The sequence below is a fragment of the Nannospalax galili genome, unplaced genomic scaffold (assembly GCF_000622305.1).
Source record: "Nannospalax galili isolate Female #2095 unplaced genomic scaffold, S.galili_v1.0 scaffold307, whole genome shotgun sequence".
Lineage (NCBI taxonomy): Eukaryota > Metazoa > Chordata > Mammalia > Rodentia > Spalacidae > Nannospalax > Nannospalax galili.
The window spans coordinates 2,984,336-3,001,815 of NW_008359625.1; the positions used below are offsets into that span (position 1 = coordinate 2,984,336).

The 17,480-nt window shown below is 39.2% G+C and overlaps 1 protein-coding gene across 1 annotated transcript in view; it reads right to left on the reverse strand.

Moving 5' to 3' along the window:
• Positions 1 to 17,480, reverse strand: part of Dgki (diacylglycerol kinase iota) — a 318,581-nt gene that overhangs the window by 163,996 nt on the left and 137,105 nt on the right. The window contains exon 20 of the mRNA XM_017795687.1: positions 7,225 to 7,424. Coding sequence (XP_017651176.1) covers positions 7,225 to 7,424 — 200 coding nt within the window. The remainder of the gene's footprint in view (positions 1 to 7,224; positions 7,425 to 17,480) is intronic.

The window sequence follows — 17,480 nt, forward strand, 5'->3', positions numbered from 1 at the left end:
AAGTGCTGGGCTTAATGGCCTGTACCACCACAGCACCTCTGAATACAGCAAATGGCAGTGCCAATAGAGCAAAGCTAGTTACCACTTTTTGTGATTTAAAGGCACAATATACATTGCTATGTTTGGTTTTCTCTGTTTCTTGCTCTATTTGAGGGAGTTCCATCACCTGACTTTTATATTACATCTAGATTTAACAAATTTTTATTACGTAAATGTTTTTGGAGCTATAGCATCCATATGATGTAATAGCATGCCATTAGAGACATGGACTATTAATGTTCCAGTTTTAAAGTAGCCACAACACAGTGCCTGATCTATGCGATAGAAACAAAAATAGAAATCTATCATGCTATAGCACACAGACTTCTGGAATACAAAATGAACAGCTCCCATTTAAGATACATGACCGCAATGTAAAAACAATCAAAGCTCAACTACTGATGGAAATTCACCAACTGTCACATCCAGATCGGCTGTTAACATTTGCATCTCTTTCATCTCTATCAGTAGAAATACAGTCACTGACAGCCACACGGAATGGAGAGTTTAATTCTGTAAGACCTGCAAACTGGAAGTGAAATGTCATTGCTTGGTCCATCTTTGACTGTTTGATGGTAAACTCCACACAGCCAATACTCAGCTCTGCTCAGCACTAGACATTCAGGTTAAATGGTGTCTGACACTTAGTCCTCATAATAAACATTCTTTGGTGAATATATATTTCTAATAAATGGGGATTTACATGTTAACAGCTGAAAACAAGGTCAAGTAACTGAACTTCGGAATTACTTTGCTATATTACTAGACTTTAGATTGTATAGTTCCTCACAGACATGTATCTTTATATTCATTAACTCGACCAACTATGATTTGGTTTCAGGATGATTATCTTAGGGCCTATGAATGGCTCTGGGAACACAAGGATTTGTGAGACTATATTGCCGATGACCTCAAATAGTTCAAGTCTAGAGTGGGCTGTACACACACACACACACACACACACCGAGTTCATATAATGAATGACAAATTACACCTTAAGAACTGTAATAATTCATCAGTAGTGAACCCCACTGAGGTGTGATTGATTCCAACAGCAAGAATTAAGGAAGAATTCTTGGAAAGGGTGATCATTCAGATGGGGCTTAAGAAATACATCAGCTCCTGATAGATAAAAGGCAGCATCCATTTGGAAGTTAGATCATCTGACTCTGAATCCCAGTCTATGACTTGTTTACCTTATGACCTTGGGCAAGAGACTTAACCTCTCTGTAAGTCAGATGTATATAAAAGAGGCAGTGTTATTACATATTGCATAATGTCATAGCATCATTCTCAGAATAAATTACCTAACAGACGCAAAGCCCCTGTCACAGTACCTGAAACATAATAAATACTAGGTAAGTATATATTATATATGGAGCAAGGAAAGAGAGGCAAATCAATGTAAATAGTACCAAAGAGTGCTAAACTAAAATCCTAAAGATCCATATATTCTTTTTATTAGTTTAGTTTCACCAGGAAACTACAATATCCTGGAGTACATTGAGCATAAACCACTAAATGTACATAAAAACACATTTTTGCTAACTCAATGACAGCTGGAAGTCACTGGTTATTTTATTACAACCATGGATCTTCAGCATAGAAATAAGCTCCACACCAAACTTCAAGGTTCCATCCACAAACGAAAGTCTCTAGGAACTGCCTCAAATACATCTCTGATCCACGGGCAATGATATGGTCTAATGGTCCAATCCAATTTGGAAAACGAAAGATGCTTAGAATAGAATGTTATATCAACTCACACAACCATGAACCCTAAAGCATCTAATAAAAACACATTAAACTGAAAACTCCTAGAGGCTGGGGACATACAAAGCATGAAGAGCTCCATAGCTCCACTTCCAGTAAAAAAGGGGGCACAAGACAACTCGTGGGTACATGGTTTCTTTATCTGAGCAGCATACCTGTAGAGGAAAAGGATGTTGCTGGTGATTTCACTCTGAGAAGAGGGTGGGGACAGAGTGTCAAAACGAATGGCACTATACTCACATGGTGAAGGAGCCGGGGGGAGCAGACACTCGCCGCAGGTCCGCAGCTTGCACCTGATGGATGCTAGAGGCAGCAGGGAATGAGCGGCGAAGACAGAGTCAGCAGGACAGCGTGGACAAACAAGGACCAAGCCGGGGAGAAAAAGAGAGACACACAAAGTTTAAACAGAAATTAAATGAGCGCATCACCAACAGTGAATGAAAGAAAAAGGGAAATCAAGCCAGCCACGGAAATAATCCAGAAAAGCCGGTGACAGCAGAGAAGCCAACAGGACGCATGGAAGGGGCTGGTTCCAGGCAAGCCACAGACTGGAGCACGGGGCCAAGGCAGGAGGGCGGGCTGCGGGCACAGGAGGGGTGGTGGTGGTACCCTTGCTCCAGGACAGTCAGGACACCTCAAGAGAGGAAACACAGGTTTCCACATCAGAGTAACAAACCCGGACAGGAGACTCTCCTGTGAGGAGGTGAACCAGTTCAGTCTTTCCACCTCACCTTTGAGATCCCATCAGAGACAGCCTTCTTGAGAGAGGGACTCAACAAAACCTTGAACTTCCTTCAGCTGAACAGCAAAGGCTTCTTGAGACCTCCAGAGGTGGTTTCCAAAAACTCTCAATTTCATCCCTAAGGGGCCATAATCTCACCCATACTCTGAGTACAAAGGTGGAACCTCAGACTTCTTTCTCTCTATTCGCTTGGAATGGGCAGAGTCTACAGTGCTTTTAGGAAACACACAATGTAAAATTGAACAAGCTAAACCCCCAAATGTCCTGTCACTTCTATATAACCATCCTCTTGATCTCTGTCATCTAAACTGCTCTAACTGCAGAGGCTGAGCTCTTAAAATGTATCTACTAGGTACATGAATTCTCACACACAGTACTCTGCCCATGTTATCATCAAAGGACTCTGTAACAAACTAGTAATACTTCTCAGTTGCCTAGGATGATGGAATCCAGTTGCCTAATTCAAAGTTAGCTCTCTAGAAATCTTGCCTTTGTATAAAATGACCATCTTTCACATGTACCCTTACTTGTCAGCTAGGTTAAGGGTAACAGCTAAAGATCTCCCTTACATACCAGTCATTTTAACTTCTGATCTCCTTTAGTGGTGCTTTGCAATGCAGAACATAATGTATTTGACTATCATGTTGCTAGGATAGAAATAGAAACCTAGACAAAATCTCCTCTATTAAGATATTTACTGGAGTTCAAACTGTGCAGATTGATGGGTCATAATAAAATACAAACCCGTGCCAATTTGGGGGCTCAGGAACACATTGGGGAAGTGTGAACTTTTGTATATGCTAATAAAATTTGGATTCTAAGCCAAGGAGTATGTTTGATAAAATGCTTTTCTTTATGGATGAAGGTAAAGTAGCATCATGAAATCATGAAGACCCACTATACAGTTATTTTTCCTAGAGTCTCCTTCCGACTATCCGTGCAATTCATATTTGAAATTCTTCAGTATGTGCCTTCTATTATAAAAAAACATTAACAAACCATATTCTATATTGCCTTTAGACTCATGAGACTTTAGATACTTGTTATTTGGTAATAGTTTCTGATAAACATAGCAGAAATATAAATACGGTGTGAACTATTTCTGAATAATTGATTCAACATGTAATTGTGTCTCGGAGACCATGACAGTCATTGGGACTCTAAAGAAACATTTAGCGCTTTCTCACAGATCATCACAGAGAGAAAACAAATCAAAGATGGCACTGTGTTGACAAATGATGTGTCAGAAACAACCAAGAGTGCTTTGGGAGCACCAAGAGATAAAATTAACAGGTAGAGCTAAGCAGAAGAAACTTGGTGAAGTGTTATTTCAGTGGGGTCTCATACAGTGAGGAGGACTGGCAGATGAAATGGAGGAAGGTAGGTCACTGCAAGAGGCTCAACCAGGAACAAAACTACAGTGATGAAGAGGAGAGGCTTGAGCTCCCTGGAGCTAAAGGAAACTTGAGGATGAAGATGGCAAACACCAAAGATATCTGCAAAGATAAGGCATGTAGACTTTCCATTTTTAGGAAGACCATCCTAATTGATGCAGTGGAAAAGACTGCGTGTGAAAGAAGAGGAGAAGGGTGAACTGGGAAGTGAACTATGAAAATACTTACAGTATTGATAAAATGGTAACTCATATGGCAGTTTTCCTAGTAAAAGAAGAGATGATGTGAACTAGCGATTTGAAAAAAGAACTGCAGTGGATAGTAAAGACGAAGCTAGTTAGAATGCTGGGTGTATAAAGGTGGTGTGAGTGAGCTGACTCCAAGCACCAGGGCCATGATAAAGGGCAGACAGTAGTTCTACTCACATGTATGTGAGGAACAGACTCGTGTGGAGGAAGAGGAAGAAAACGGAGGCAATAGAGTAAAGGGGTCCAGTTTATAGTATATAATTTAAGGTTACCACAAAGCCTCATTAAGGAAAACTGTCAACTATAATGCTTGAAGAATAGCTTCAGCTGGGGGAGTGGGACTGGGCGGGAGGCAAGCTGAAGTCACAGACCAGAGATTCAGCCTCCCAATGAAAGGACAGATCCGTGAGGAACAACAGTGTTTAAGGAAGGAGCAGTTGTTCAGGTACACCAGGACATATCAGATCTTCCCAGGGAGCATGAATGACAGGAGCATAATTCCTTAGGATGAACTGAAAAGCCATCTTCCCTTCATTGGGGACACACATACACAAAGACATATGTACATGCATATACACATACATACATACATACATACATATGCCCACACATACACAGGAATGCAATACACACGTGCTTATACACACATAAATGCAGGTATACACACACACACACACACACACACACACACACACACAGGTCTTTGAGATAAAATTCTGAAGACATTTTAAACCAGTTGAATTTTTCCTAAATTAGTAACAAAGGATATAGGGAATGAAGCACAAGAAACTGTTTTAGTTTATAAAAATATGAGAAAAAAGAAAGAGGAAATAAAAACAAGGTAGGCAAAGAAAGAGAGAGAAAAGAAAGAAAGAAAGAAAGAAAGAAAGAAAGAAAGAAAGAAGGAAAGAAAGGAATGAATCAAGGAATAAACATCTTTCAAATACCTTTCTTTTATCACATAATGATGATCAAGGCAGAAAAAAGTTCAGAGGACCAGAAGGTTCAAGAAAAAGTCTTAAAAGCAAGGCAAGGATAACTTTAAGCTTGAAATTCTACTTGGTAATACAGAAAAAAAAATAGATTTAAGAAATGATTTCTAGTGAAACAGAAACAATCTGACCATGAAGGGTGAATAAGATCAAGGACTGAGAAAGCCAGGTTTAGTGAACAAGTGTTACATGGTAGCTAGGTTTTATCAATCTTTTGAAAATGCGCTCTCTGTGCTGATTTTTTTCAAACACCATGTTGAATATAATTTTATATGTAGTGATTAAAATTTTAATTATTATTTGCAAAATGATAAGTATGCTCTAACTCCCATCACACACACGTCTCTGGGTGGTGTGGGAGTGCTTCCACGGAACACCCTGGCCCCTGCTAGGAACTGATGGCAGTTTTGAGTTAGACTGCTCTTGAACACCTGCATGGCTAAGTTCAAGAAATGCCAGGACATGTCACGTGCCAGGAGAGCGAAACCAAAAACGTATTTATTTTTGCATGAAAACAAGGCCCCAGTGAATCCTAAACAACAGGGTTACTTAGAAAAGACAAATGCTGTCTTAACACAAGGGTAAGAGTTGTTTGACACCTAAACGCTTGGAAACAGTTGTATGTCTAAGAAGGTCATGAGACTGAGCTCTTTGCTTATTGACAGCAAACTCTTTAAGGTTTTTTTCTTTTTAACAGACGATCTGCAAATGAGCCAGATGTTTAGGCCACTGTACATCTTCAGAGGTGGCTTTTCACTTATTAGTTGACAGGTTTCTGTCAAAGCAGTAGTTCATGTTTTAACTGACATCTTGCTGTTTTAACATAGAAACCGAACGACTGTATACTCAGTCTAGGAGGAAGGCAGCAAGGACGGGAAGCATTGGCAATGAGCTAAGAGTTTCACTAGGTGCAAAGTGTAAATAAAGCAAGAATTCCAAATAAATGGCAGCTCTGGAAACAACCAGGGCAAGTCTCCAGCAAGTCCAGACTCCAAGAGAGGAGAAGAGGGCCTCTCCTGTCAGCCTCAGACATAGAAGCAGACGCCAAAAGCCAAATTGCTCAGAGAGTACGGTCTGGTGCTGTTCGTTAGCACATGCTGCCACAGAGAGGTGACAGGAACTATGGCACCAGCGTCATCAGTTATTCTAGGAGCTTCTGCGGATTCTCACCTTGACTCCGTGAACATACGGCAAAGCATGCCCCAGCTTTGCAGGCACTGCAAGGAAGCCAGGCATCAGTACAATAGGCAACCATGCAACATGGGGCACAAACAGGAGGGGCACCTTTGAGGTCCCTCACTGTGACAGAGAATGACCCAAGGCTAAGCCCTGTGATGGCCTTAGGTATATTCACATGATGTCTAGAATATACTGAAAAAAAAGATGACCCGAATCCTCTTCTTTCTCCAGCCACTTCTCCAATCCCAAGCAATTAAGTCACTAATTGGAGTGAGGCACACTAGGAAATGAGTATGCAATCTGTGTTGCTTATTATTTATTTCCTTGAATCAGTTTATCAAAATACCTTTAAAAAAGGAAAGATTGTGGGATGTATACTGGGTGTTTAGAAGCAGAAACAGTGGGTCAGATTAAGTATGAACAATAGATACTGCCCAGGAAGGCAAACCTGAGTTGAAGCACCAGAGTACACTGGACCCCAAAATGGGAGTACAGGGAAAGAGACCCCCTCACTGACAGGCAGAAAGAAATACAATGTGACTAGAGGCTAGCCGCAGGCCTGCATCAACCAAACCAAAACGTAAAAACAGTTTATCCAAACACAATATATCGCTGAGTGGTCAGCAAAGAAGAATCATGTATCATGCATACAGCAAAAATTACTAAAACAAGGGACAAATGACTGTAAAATAAACCTAAAGTCGAATTGCATGTCTTTCCCTAAGAGGGAAGGGTCTGTGGAGCTTTCTAGACTTTTCTCCCTTTCCCACACAGTGAGTTCCCCAGACCATGCACATGCTCTGCCATCTGCTGTCCCGTGTCTCCACGTCACCCAGGATGGCCAGGCACAGACTCACTCATTGAGCAGTGGCATGGAGGTTCTCCTCTTGCTCTTCTGGACCATGTTGGCCTGATTCCTCAAGGAGATCCGGATCATAGCCGGCGCCAACCTACAGGGCTCCCCATCCACTTGCATGGGGATGGACTTGTAAGTCAGAAGCATCACTTCCCGACACTGGTGTAACCTTTCTCCGTGGCCCCCGACTTGCAGGGCAGCCTGTCCAAACAAGGTAAAGAGGAACCAAGAGTTAGTGACTGAAACGTGAGAAATTTACGTTCAAATCCATTGTAGATAACCAAAAGTTCTTTGATAACAATAGTAAAATTCACCAACCATTTGTATACTAAGAAACCTAGAGAAACCATGGCTACAAATAAATCAAATATTCAAAGCTTCTGAAGCATCTTACCACAAATTCCCACAGATTTCATTTTATTAATATAAATTTAAATATAATTGTGCCTGTTTAAAATTTCTATTACATTTGTATTTATCTTGTGTATTAGGGGTGCACACCATGGGGTCCATCCAGCAGTCAGAGGACAACTTGTAGGAGTCAGTTTTCTTCTTGCAGCATGTGGGGTTGTAGGAGTCAAATTCAGGTTGTTAGGCTTAGAAGGAGATGCCTTTACCTGCTGAGCCATCTTGCAGGGCCTCACCAAGCTTAATAAAAATGTTTTCCTTTATGTTAACTATGCCCATTAAGTAACTGATGGAAAGGGAGGGAGAGAGGGAGGGAGGGAGAGGGAGGGAGAGGGAGAGGGAGAAGGAGAGAGGGAGACGGAGAGGGGGAGGGAGAGGGAGAGGGAGAGGGAGAGGCAAGGGAGAGAGAGGAGAGAGGGAGAGAGTGGCAATCAGATATTGCCAATTTCCAAACTATATTTATCTAATTCTTAAGTGTGCAGGCCATCTTTAGCTAATTTTCACATTTAGGTAAGATTGTTCTTTTTAACTACAACCTCTTCAAACTATTTCTTACCTGTTTCAGTAAATGAAATACAAAGACAAAGGTCAGTTACCCAATTTAAAACATTTTAGAAACTTGAAAATCTAAAATCTAAGCCTACTTTTACACTTGTGAAATAGACTCTGTAACTAAATTTGAATAAAGGTCCACAAATAACTGAGAATACTGTGAAACAAGAAAAAGAACAATGGTTAGTTTACTGTCTTTATTAGACACTGAGGCTTACAATATTCTTAAAAATACAGTAATTATGATCGGGCATGGTGGTGTATGCCTTTAATCCCAGCACTCCAGGGGCAGAGGCAGGTAGATCTCTGAGATTGAGGCCAGCCTGGTCTAAATAGCAAGTTCCAGGCCAGCTGGGGCTACCTGTTTCAAAAAAATAAAATAAAAAAAATAGTAATTAAAGTTAGCTGTGTTTGTATACAAACAGAGAAGGTCAGTGTAAGTTCATACAGAGAAAAATACCCTCATGTTTGTGTGTTCATGACCTTATCGATGTGACATTATAAATAATTGAATAATGATGGACATTTAGCCAGGGGAATTGGGACTATTTATTTATATAATGAAAAATATCATCAATATCTTACTCTGCATTATACACAATAAAGAAATGAAAAAAGAAATACAAAAATTTCCATGTTGAAACAGAGAATAAACATTTCTCCGACATTCTGTAGTTTGGCGCTTTGCTGTAGCTTAATTTTTGCAAAACAAGATGCTGCTGTGTAATCAATCCCGACCCTGAACCCCGAATCCTGATCCCACCTCCGTAGTACTGAGACGACAAGTCATGCACCACCATACTTGGTGCCACACTTTGGATACCAAATGTCCTCCGAAAGTACATGTGTTAGAAATTTGGTTTCCGACTCATGGCACTATGAGGACGTGGCAGAGCCTTTAAAAGGCAGAGCCTTGTGGGAGGAAGTGATTGGGAGATACCTTTGAAGGAGATATCAGATCCCTAGTGCTCCTTAGTTATTCCACTTCTTTGCTATGAGATGAGGGTTTCTTGTGATGTGCTCCTACCACCTTGTACTGCCTTGTCACAGGCCCAAATATAACAGCCCAAGTGACTGTGGTCTGAAAGAGCCAAGATAGACCTTCCCTTATAATTATCCTATGCATTATGCTATTATGCCAGTACCCTCTTTTCTCAAGCAGAGGCTAATTCCCCTCCACACTTTCATTCCTACACCATCTCTCTCTCTGACTCCATCTCACACAAACAGCACACCCATAGGTCCACTTCGCATGGAGTAACTCTCTTCGCCAGAGGACTAGCTCATAGCAAAGGCTTCCCAAATTGCCACATATGTGAAGTACTACCTCTGCCTTTGACCCTGGGCTGCTGAGGACTAATAATTCCATCTTATCCTATTCTTTTTATCTCATTAGAAGTGACAGAAACTTTCTACAGCTGATGATTTTATGAGCTGCTAATCTAAAGGCTCTCATTTTCAGTTCTTCTAACATCCCATAAGTAACCTCCTGTACTGTTACTGCAATGAAACTAGCTCAAGAGTTCTTCCTTCTCTGCAGCAACATGCCAGCCACCAAGTGACAAATTCTATATACGTAGTTAGTAGCACCATTGCCAGTTAGATCATCCTTTCTTACACAGGCTTTTGTAATCTATTTTGTTGTCGTGGAGCTACACCACTAAGCTGTACTGCCTTTTTCCATTTCTTCAGGAATTAAGCTCTGAATATTGGTATGGTAGAAAGATCTAACACAATAGAGGCTGTGGGAAATCTAAACAGTATCAGCAGTAATAGTGTTTACTCAATTATTGTCCAACTAATCAAATACATATAGAAAAAATTAATCCCACAAATTCAGTCTCCTCCATGGTGAAGTGATTTTGGTTTGCTGCCATGCTCTCTTTTAGCACTCAAATTTTTGATTCTAGACTCTACCTATAATTCAGTAATTTCATGTTTTCAAATACAGCCTCATTCCATCTAGAATCATCTTTCTTTCCTTTACTGTATCTGCCATGGTATTAACACCTATCCATTGCCCGAAATAAAGTGGAGGGGTGTTTATTTTTAAAAAATCTCCTTCAGGGGGCTGGAGAGATGGCTCATCAGTTAAGAGCACTGTCTGCCCTTTCAGAGAACCTAGGTTCAATTGCCAGCACCCACATGGTGGCTAACAACTGTCTGTAACTTCAGTTCCAGGGAATCCAAAGCCCTCTTCTGACCTCCTCTGGCATTGCATGACATGGGTGCACTTCCATACATTCAGGCAATACACTCATGTATATATAAAACAAAAACAATAAACAAAATATTAAAAAATAAATCTCCTTCAGATCTTTATAAGAGATCTAACATTCGTAATTAATTTTTTATGGTTTTTTTTTTTTTGAAACAGGGTCTCTCTGTAGCCCCAGCTGGCCTGGAAGTCACTATGTAGATCAGGCTGGCCTCAAACTCACAGAGATCTGCCTGCCTCTGCTTCCTGGGCGCTGGGATTAAAGGCGTGCCCCACCATGCCTGCCAATATTGATAAAAAATTTTATGTACACTTTTTTAGAAATACTTTTATGACAAGATGAAGACTTAGAGAGACCTAAGTACACTTCTGCATGGAGATTACATGTATGCATATGCCTTTTTCATCTTTGTTCAATGGAAGTAGATTCTAACCAGCACCAACCAAGGTTGTGACAGGACAAAAGAAAAGGAAGAAAATCAATTTCTCAGCTATTAGAAAGCCATTAGCCTGAGATTCCACGGCACAATTTAGAGGGAAATAACCTCTATACTTTAAAGCTACTTAAAGAAACAACCATTACTCCAAAGTCTATAATATCCAGGAAATTAAAATAGGAACAGAACTAACAATATGTTCCACAGTGATGGGATAATATAGATTTGTTTAACTCTGGAAACACATCCCACAGATATTTTTAACACTCGATTGTTAGCATTTGTCCGTTATAGTAAACATAATCTTGTATCCTATAAAGAAGTGGAGAATTTAATAAAATGTAAAGTTAAAACAATATGCCCCGGCTAACAATAAAATGTAATTTAGATTACCTTCAATGAATCATCCCCTCAGTATAAAATCAATGGGACTGACACACAAAGAAGAAAATGTGATCCACGAAGAAGGGAAAAAATGAAATTATCTAAGGGGAAGCTTAAGAGCAAATTGCATACTGCAGAAAAATGGTTCACAGAAGATGGAAACAGATCAATAGAAATTACCGATCTTAACAACAGAGTCATGTTTTTTGTTATTCCACAGTCTATGAAGCCAATAATTAGCAAACTACGTACCTTAATACAGAAGGAACGGAGAGTGACAGCAAATAAGAGATATAAGGATAACATGTCTTAGATTCGTTGGAAAGAAAAATCAACTTTCGGGTTCAAGACGATCAATGAAACAAAATAGACTAAATGCAAAGAAAACCATTGTGTTGTGCAGAACAATGCCTACCACCACAATCACCGAAAAGATGCTCACGTTCTAACAGAAACTCTGAAACGCATACACAGAAGTGCATTTTAAAAGAATATGTTATTTATTATTTTTATTTTATGTGTATGTGTGTATTTTCTGCATGTAGGTAAGTGCACCCGTGTCGTGCAATGCCCATGGAGGACAGAAGAGGCTGTTGGACCCCCTGGGACTGGAGTTATGGACAGTTGTTACCTGCCATGTGGGTGCTGGGATTCAAACCCAGGTCTTCTGCAAGAACAGTGTTCTTAACCGCTGAGCCGTCTCTCCAGTCCCGAAGTGCATTTTTTAGTATGAGTAAAGGAAAAGTTTGGTGGAAGGGTGATTGTCCCAGATTACTGGAATAGGTACAATGTAATCACAAAAGCCCTTGTAGAACAAAGAGGAAGGCAAGAAGAGCGAGTAAAAGAGGATATGAACACACAGAGTCAGAGCAACATGGGGCAATCCGTCAAAGAATGCAACCAGTTTCTAGAGCTGGAAAAGGAAGCAGACTCTGTAGAACCAATGCCAGAAGAACACATTTCTACTCTTCACAACTGTACGTCAGACTTCTAACTGAATGCATGTAAAATAACATGTTTATGCTGCTTGTAGCAATTTATTTACAGCAATAATAGAAATGATGGACTTGGGGAGAGGGGACTCATTGACTTCACACCCGCTGATGACCCCAGCAGGCTCCAGTCCATAGTTACAGTCATAAAGATGGAGCTGGTTAAATTTAAATGGATGACAGAACGTTAAGACATGAATTTGGGAAAGCCTCCGGTAGGGATGGGTGTGGGGCTTGATGGGGCAAGGTTGGGGTTTGATAGGGATGGGGTGGGGTTTGATAGGGATGGGAGGGAGACAAAAGAGAGGATGTTGGTGTGGGGGAGAGGGAAATCAGAAAACAACATCACTCACATACATGAAATTGTCAAAGGACAAAGCTACTATAAAGCAACAGCAAGCAAGAGAGTGTAGCCATGACATAAAAAGAAATAAACCCATGGAAGGAAACAGAATCCAGGAAAAATTCACATGTAATCAAAGGGCAAAGACACAAAGATCATTCTACAGAAATGATTACTCAGCAACAATACTGGGAAAAACAACAAATACTTTTAATAAATGGATACCTTATACAATGTGCAAAAATTATTTTGAGCTCAGCTACTTAGACACAAAACCTAAAACTATAAATCAAGAAGAAAATATAGAAGAATGTCTTCCAAACCTGCTTCGGAGTTATTAAAATTTTTATGACATACATATGTGTGTGTGTGTGTTTACAAAGCCCTAATGCAAATTAACTCTACTTCAGAAAAACTGGAGTTCATAAAAATGTTCAAAATGAATGACCATCAAAGGAGACATGAAGGATATACATACATGCACAGCAGGAGATATATTTGCAATAAATGAATCTGCCAAAAGGCTTGTGTCTAGAATATATCTGTTGTAGCTCAATATAAAAAGCGAACAGCTCATTACTATATGCAAATAAAAATTTTAAAGACATAAAATACTGTGATAAAGATGAAATTGTCCTCATTCTCATTTTCTGTTGCTTAATGGATACAACTATTCCAGAGTCTTAATCATTTTACAAAGCGTATTTTATGCATCTATACCTTTGCCCATTACCATATTTGTATCATGTGTAGAGTTGTAAATCTAAATCACTCTTATTACTCTTTATATTACTATTATGTCAGTAAACATTAATGAAAATGGTTTTATGATTTTTTTAACTAAGAGCTTTAAAAAATATTGATGTCTTTGAATCAATAATTTCTTTCCTGTGGATTTATTATAAGAAAACTATTTGAATTTTACACAGAGGTTTATAAAGAATAAGGTTAACTACAGGATTCTTTATGACGTCAAACATCAGAAAGTTAAAAGTTTCATAAAGGAATGATTATCCTGTAAATTAGGATATGTTTATGCAGTGCCAGGATAAATGGCCCTTTGTAGGATGTTTTTATGATAATAATTTGGTTTGTATTATGGGTATTATGGTTTTAAACATAAAACTAAAGTCACTGAAAGAGAGCACATTCAAATATAAATGATTATTCATAACTCTGATAATTATGTCTGAAATTTGTATTTCAGATCTTATGTGCATTGTAAAAATACGCAAACATTTGGCATTATATTTTTTCCAAAAAGCATAACAGATTACATTATACAGAAAATATAAAACTTCAACATGGGAATCTCTCCTTGTATTTATTAAGACTGAAGAGTCCTTTGCTTTCCTAATTCAGAAATACAAAAGAACTTGCACATTTTAATTTCAATTAACAAAAAGATCAATGTGCCTTCTTTAAAGTTTAGGAGACTTGAATCTTTGGATTTCATGCCGAAGAGCAAATGAGGGTCCCACTTCCTCAATCTGAATCATGCTTTGAACTGTCTTGAAAAGTTTTAAATTACTTGAGAAACAGACTCAACATGAAAGGATCGTCCCAACTATAATAGCAGAAAATTGTGGCAGAAATAAATACAAATTACAATTCCTGATTATGGGGCTCTGTAAAATCCAAAAGGGCAATCAGGATACCCAGAATCCAGTGAATTATCTTAATTAGCAGGAATGCGTTTCAACCAATGGCGTGAACTGAAGACTTCCCTTTGAAGTTTGCAATTACAAGATAAAGACTCTAAATGAAATAGTCTTTTTTCCCCAACTCCAGAAATTCAATTTAAAATATCTAACAGCCAGTCTGAGTTCCCTGTTCTTCAGATTTTACTTAAATTACAAGTAACGTACAAAAACATTTATTGGTTTATTCCATGACCGTAAAACTATGTGGCCTTTAATAACATCAGATGTGTCAATCACTACCAAAAAATAATTTGTTGCTTACAAGTTCAACCTACTAGTTATGTTTTAAAATTACATGGCAGGTATTTTCAGCACAAAAAAGTACTCACATGTTCAAGTAATTATACAGCTCTGTTTAGATAATCATCTTAAGTAGATACCTGCATTTTTACATAATTTAGATTTTGAAAAATATAATCAATATAATAGCTTCAATAAATTGAAAACTGGAAGATAGAACATAAGATACTTTTATACTGAATGAAGAAATACTATATACAATACAATACATTAGAGGAGTTACAGGGTTCAATGTATGAAAATTTGGAAAAACTATGCCAGTGTTATTTAGAGAGCACAGGGTGCTTAAAAGTATATAGCTCAACCTACATTTAAGTCTATTTTTCTGAGGAAGGATGTTCTATCTTGGAAGCAATCTGGAGTCACTGAATTGGATATTCTACCACATGTTTGATACTGTTTCACGTAAACACACTGCATTAGTCATGTTATGTAAAGAGGAAAATATTTTTAGCATGATTTTAGTATTCCATTTCCTTTTAACCAAGTCCCATTTAGTCATTTTTCTCTTTCTCCCTACAACAATAGGATGTGAGAGAGGGATCTGTCAGACCCTCCAATACCATCTCTCCTACCTAGAGAGAGTTCCTGACCTCCAAACATGCATTTCCAATTGTCCATTTTTAAGTATGATTTGATTTCTTACAGGTATTTCAGAGTTCATTTCTTCTTGCAAGACTCTGTTTTCCATTTCCTGCTTTGCTTAATGCATGCATCCTTTGACTAGTTACCCACAGTAGCACCTAGGATTTACCAACACTCTCCTACCTTTCAGGGTGGGTCACTACATGCAACAACTCTGGGACTCACCAATTCCCTTCCATCTTCTTGCTTCAGGCTTCCAGTGTAACTCATTTCTTCATCTGAACACTGGTACCAACATGATGACTTGGCTATGAAGCCTCAGAGGTAGAGATTGTAGTCAGCTCAAGACTGTCATCAGGGCACAGGCCTGATCCTGTCGTTCATTTCCACATCATTCCTATCAACAGCTTAACGGACGGTTCCCTGTCTCTCTCCAGTCCCTCAGCTTCATTTGTTCTATATACAGTCACTCACTTCAGCGCTAGTAGCTCTCCTAGGAAACATACTCTCTGGCCAAGTCCTCTCTGATAGGAATGGCCACATGGCCACTGCACTCTTCAGTCTCCTACTCCTCTGAGACTCCTTGCTCACAGCGTCACTTAATGAGCACCCCTTACTTTCAGCCTTCCTATCCATACACAGAGCTCCTCATAGGCTCTGCTGCTTTACTTCTTGGTCTTCATGCCAACACCCCAGCACAGGTCTTTTCTTTCACCTCACTTCTGAACCATTTTACCCAGCAGCACTTCACATATGGATGGAGTACTTGTGGACTCCATATTTATAACTCACTCAGAGTGGAAATGTAGGTAGTTTTCAGTCTTACCTTGAAGTCACAAAATTGCCATCAATTAGAGATGGCCATTGTTATACAAAATTCCCTTATAACTTCATGGCCTTTGATGACCCAGCCCTAGAAACTGCAGAGTATCACAGCCATTGTTCTTTTAGTGCATGTGTATGTGCAGGATGCATATGTGCATGCATGTGTGTTGAGGCCAGAAATAAACTTTGGGTACCTTCCCCTATTTTTCTCTGCCTTATATTTTGAGGGAGAGTCTCTCATAGGCCTGGAGCTCATCCATTTGTCCTGATTGGCTGGCCAGCAAGTCCCAGTGATCCTCCTGTCTCTACCCCCTTAACACTAGAATTACAGGCACATGTTACCACATCCAGCATTCTGCGTGTGTGTGAGGGATCTGAATTCAGGTCCTCTTGTTTACATGGTGTAGTAGTCACTTTTCTGTTGCTGTGATAGAAACACTGACTAAAGCAAGTTATAGAAGGAAGAGTTTACTTGAGCTTACAGTTCCAGATGAATGACAGTCCATCATGGTAGGGAGGCATTGTGGCAGAGATGGCTGGAGGAGGAGCAGAAGCTAAGTTCTACATCTTCCAGAAGGCACAGGAAACAAGAGAGCACCTGGAGATCTGTCAAGGCTTAAGAATTCTCTAAGCCCACCCCCAGTGACGTGCTTCCTCCAGGGTAGCCACTCCTTCTAAAACCTCCCAAAACAGCACCATCATCTGGGGAGCCTATTGGGGACATTTTCATTCAAACCATCACATTCCAGCCCCTAGCCCCCATAAGCTCATGACCATATAAAATGCAAAATGCATTTAGTCCAACTTCCACCCATGTTGAGCTCTTTTTCAACTGAGGAAACTCCTCAGCCTCCCATTGTCCTTGATTCATCAACAAATTCACAGGTCCAACCAGACTCAAAGAAAATCTAGAGACCCAAATTCATGATGGGACAAGCGTCCTTAAGTTCAAGGCTATTTTGAATCTTATCACTATCTGAGGATGGCAATGAACAAGTTCACTCTCTTAAAAATATATAGAGAAAATAAGAATTATCTACCCTGCCTTTCCTATCCAAAGTATATAAGTAAGTGGCTTAGAAGAGGGTGAAGAGAAATCTCTCTTTCTAGGAACATTCCAATTGACAGATGAAGGTCAAAACTAGAATATCAATATTTTACAATACAATGCCTGATATTGTTGGACCCAGACAAGGATTATCAATATTCGCTAATACTACAAAAGAGAGGGAGAAAACATATATGCCAGATACCACATAGATGATAGCTAGCTAGCTAGATGATAGATAGATGATAGATAGATAGATAGATATATGATAGATGGATAGATAGATAGATAGATAGATAGATAGATAGATGATAGATTGATAGATGATAGATCAATAGATTGATTGGTAGATAATAGATAGATGATAGATAGATAGATAGATAGATGATTGATAAATGATAGATAGATGATAGATAGATAGATAGATAGATAGATAGATAGATAGATAGATAGATAGATAGA